Raw genomic sequence first — 4,321 nt, 5'->3', positions numbered from 1 at the left:
ATATATGCGCGCGCGCGCGCGCACACACACACACAATAATCGTACACTGCATATTCAATGTGCAACTTAAAGCTTCCTAATTAAATGTCACGTCAGGTAATGCGACAGCTGACAGATATATGCATATATCAAGTAAATCACTGATAAACTGCGGGAAGATCATAGGTTCAGCGGGTGCGTCTATATTCGTTTCAAAAATGTCAAAAGACAGTCTGTTGACAATAACTTTCAAACATCTCGTTAGGAATGATCTGATGGCGGAAAAGACTCTACAATGTACGCCAAAGTTGGTCATTTAGTCCTCTCCAGCAATCCTCTGAGATATCTCATTGGTTTATGTACTATCACTTTTTAATGCTCAGTAAGGGAAGTGAGTTAGCAGAGTCGTCAGAATTTCTGATAAATTACTTTTCGATAAATAGTTTCAGTCCTTTATGTTCTGCGTTCATATCCCACCGAGTCAATTTATTCTGCCATATTCTCTTGTTAAAGGTGTGGTTTTGTGTCTATATTGGAAATGAGTGTGGAGGCGCAATGGCCCAGTGGTTAGGGCAGCGGACTCGCGGTCATAGGATCGAGGTTCCGATTCCCAGACCGGGCGTTGTGAGTGTTTATTGAGCGAAAACACCTAACTTCCACAAGGCTCCGGCAGGGGATGGTGGCGAACCCTGATGTACTCTTTCACTATAACTTTCTCTCGCTCTTACTTCCTGTTTCTATTGTGCCTGTAATTCAAAGGGTCAGCCTTGTCACACTGTGTCACGCTGAATATCCTCGAGAACTCAGTTAAGGGTACACGTGTCTATGGAGTGCTCAGCCACTTGCACGTTAATTTCACGAGCAGGCTGTTTCGTTGATCGGATCAACTGGAACCCTCGTAGAAATGAGTATTTACAGCAGTTGTTAGAGGAATAAGCAGTATAAATGACAATCAAGGTTTTAAATGTCATTTGTCAATGAAAGCATCACATTGTATTAACCCTTTAACTGCGAAATTAAATTTCATGGTTATTCCTGTAATGATGTTAAATGTTTACAAAAAGAAAAAAAAAAAATGGGGGAAAAAAAAAGAAGAAAAAAAAGACTAAGTATTTTCTGGAAGTTACGTTGCTCGATAAACTTGACAGATTTCATCAAAAAAAGTAGTTGCAAATATGACAAACCTCAACAAAAGTACTTTGGTATATAAAACTGTTTTCTGCAGTTAACGGTAATGAAATTTTAAGGGTTATATCTGATTTCTGCAGTAAAAGGCTTAAACTGTTATTACTTACTACAATTACTAGCCACATTAGTGACCGTTAAGAGGCGAAGTAGCTAAGTGTTAGGCTATTAGATTCAATGTAGGTGTTTTATTGTGTCTTTAGGAAGAATATTTTATTTTACTTAACTTACATATATGTTATTAAAAGATAAAGTTCTAGCTCATTTTGGAAAGTTATTCGCAAAAGGCTGGACTGTCATCTTTTTCTAAAAGGTAAACATATTTTTCATCTGTTTAAAACAGCATGAAGCTGGAGATAAAAACAGTATTCTACTAACCCTATTGTTCACAAAAACAAAAAAGAAGAAAAAAATTAAGCAACGCCATTTCACATGTCGAACAATCCTGAACTAATTTGATCGGTTACTCTAATTCCCCACTATAAAAAAATAAGAGTCTTGTGAAAAAAAATTAATTTGAAAAATAATTTCAGATGGGGTAAGCGGAACTAGGTAGAGTGATAAGAAATGCATCTCTTTTTGTGTTCAAATCACACCAGAGTTATTAAAATTTTTCAGCATTCTTGCATGAAAAAAAAAAAAAGCAGTATTAGTATTTAATCAATGATATATCTAATTCATCCATGGAATGCTTTTATTTATTTATGCGCCCCTTTTAAAGCCTAGCCAAGCTCATGGGCCCGGTTTGCCGGTTTCTATGGCGTATGTGTTCCCCCCAACTGGAGGGGACGCCAGTCCATTGCAGCGTTACTCAAAAAACAGGAAGAAAGAGTGAGTGAAAGAGTACAACAGGGGTCGCCACCATCCCCTGTCAGAGACTCGTGGAGTTTTAGATGTTTTCGTTCCATAAACGCACACAATGCCCGGTCTGGGAATCGAAACCGCGATCCTCCGACCGCGAGTCTGCTACCCTAACCACTGGACCATTGCGCCTCCCATGGAATGCTTCGTCAATAAATAAATCAATATGTAAAATAAACTACAGTAGTTTCACACCTTCGGTAAGTGTTTCGCTTGAAGAACATTCAGCAATGTGTCTTTGATAATGTACGAACGCGGATCTCGGTTGTTGCTTGCCAAAATAATTAGGAGGACCAAATAGGTTAGGTAAAAACACATGTCTTTAATTAGCTGTTTCATTTTTATGTCCTTTAGTCGACTCTGGCGTAGTTTTTTCAGTACCTCTTTATTTGGAGTATAAATTGGTGTCGCATTTATCGACTCTGAAAATAGAATGAGAATGCGAAGATGAATAAAAGTTTAACATTTTTCTTCCAAAGTTAGTTTTAATCACTAACTAGCTAACTAATCTTGCAATGCCGGTAGTGGAAATAAATATTGCCAACTTATTTTAATAAAATAATAAGCATTTTAATAAATTAATAAACATGTAATGATTAAAAAATTCACTTTGCAATCATGAACTTTCGATCCAACAACACAGCATCATGGACAAGTGCTTTTATCAAAGATTCGAGTTAACCCAACAATTGTGGGTGAATTTGAGTAGTCGGACAAACTACTGTACCTGTAATTCAATGGCCTATTTTTGACTATATTGAATTTACACAGGTTTGTGGAATACTCAGCCACTAGAGGTTAGTTCAGTGAGGACCTACTTCTTCTTGTCAAGTACGAAAATTTAGGGCCGCCATCATCATTGATGATATAATAAAGAGTAGGTCAGATGTCAGAGATGATAGAGCGGAGGCGAACGGATGTGTGCTGTATACAAACGGTAAGATGGTGCCTCAATTGGATTCATCAGGAACAAAGAACACAGGTACAAAATATCTTTCGGTAGGTAACTACGTAAGGAGTGTGGGGAGCAGGCAGAGTAGTGGATGAAGTAATTGAAATACAGTATTTGACAGTGGAATGAATAAAGTAATTGAGATAGTGAGAGTATATGACAGAATTACTAAATTTGGGCTAGTCATAAGTAATACGACAGCAACAGTTCCGCTTTTTGAGCTCCACAATTGGGACCGACAAGTGAACAAAAGAACCGTCTCTATGAGGCCCTATTGTCGACCAACTCAATAAGAAATAACAGTGACCTTGTTATCACAATTGGTGATTTTAAGGGTCATTCTCATTAGTACCATGATGTCTACTTTGGAGGTACACGGAGGCTATGTGTATGGTAAGAGGAATGAGGAAGGATGAAGCATCTTGGATTTCTATGAGGCAAAAGACCTAACCAACTGCCACACGAACTTCAGGAAAATGGTCATCGACCAATCAAGTGAACACACAAGCTGGATAGACTTTATTTTCACCAGGGAAACAAGATGATAGATGGTGGAATATACTAAGTCTTTTCGCAGGGAAGAATGTAACACTTAACATAAATTAGTAATAACTGACTTGAGAGAAAGAGTTAGGCAGAACAAAAGACGCAAAATAATCTGGAGAAAGAAGGTACGGAAATTGAAAGATCTCTCAGCTTGTCCTGTTCATTATAGTTCTCAAGGTCGTCGACATACAGAATTTCCCACGCCTGTCAGTGGGAACTGTTGATGTAGGCGACTTGGTTCTCAGAAACGAATCTGTCGAAGATTCAAGCTAGAAGCAAAGCTTATAATCGAGACGTAAAAGACAGAACTCTACTGCCATTTGCAAATTTGGCATGGTTGATATGCAGAAAAAGAGTAAGTAAGAATTCTAAAACGTGTAATCAATGTAAAGTATGGATGCACAAGAGGTACAGTGAAATCAGAGACACTTTGACAGAGAAGGAAGACTACCTATGTGGCACATCTACAGAATGCTCTAACATTATAGCGGAATTTGAACTTAGATGGCAAGGCGCCTGAATAAATACTGCACGTCTAAAAACACTGCCAAATCGCGCGCGTGCGCGTGCACACACGCACACGCGCGCGCACACACACAAACACGCACACACACACACAAACACACACACACACACAGACACACACACACACACACATATGTGAACAAGCATTGAGTATGTGTGTTCGATAATATTCACAGGATAAGCGCTGCTTCTAAATCCTATTTGAATATATATATATATATATATATATGTGTGTGTGTGTGTATATATGTTTGTATATATAAATATTTACCT

At 38.2% G+C, this 4,321-nt stretch overlaps 1 protein-coding gene across 1 annotated transcript in view; it reads right to left on the bottom strand.

Moving 5' to 3' along the window:
• Positions 1-4,321, bottom strand: part of LOC106876666 (uncharacterized) — a 143,397-nt gene that overhangs the window by 11,510 nt on the left and 127,566 nt on the right. Inside the window, exon 32 of the mRNA XM_014925299.2 lies at positions 2,221-2,447. Coding sequence (XP_014780785.2) covers positions 2,221-2,447 — 227 coding nt within the window. The remainder of the gene's footprint in view (positions 1-2,220; positions 2,448-4,321) is intronic.

Source organism: Octopus bimaculoides, chromosome 3 (assembly GCF_001194135.2).
Source record: "Octopus bimaculoides isolate UCB-OBI-ISO-001 chromosome 3, ASM119413v2, whole genome shotgun sequence".
Taxonomy (NCBI): domain Eukaryota; kingdom Metazoa; phylum Mollusca; class Cephalopoda; order Octopoda; family Octopodidae; genus Octopus; species Octopus bimaculoides.
This window is presented reverse-complemented; position numbering and strand designations above follow the sequence as displayed.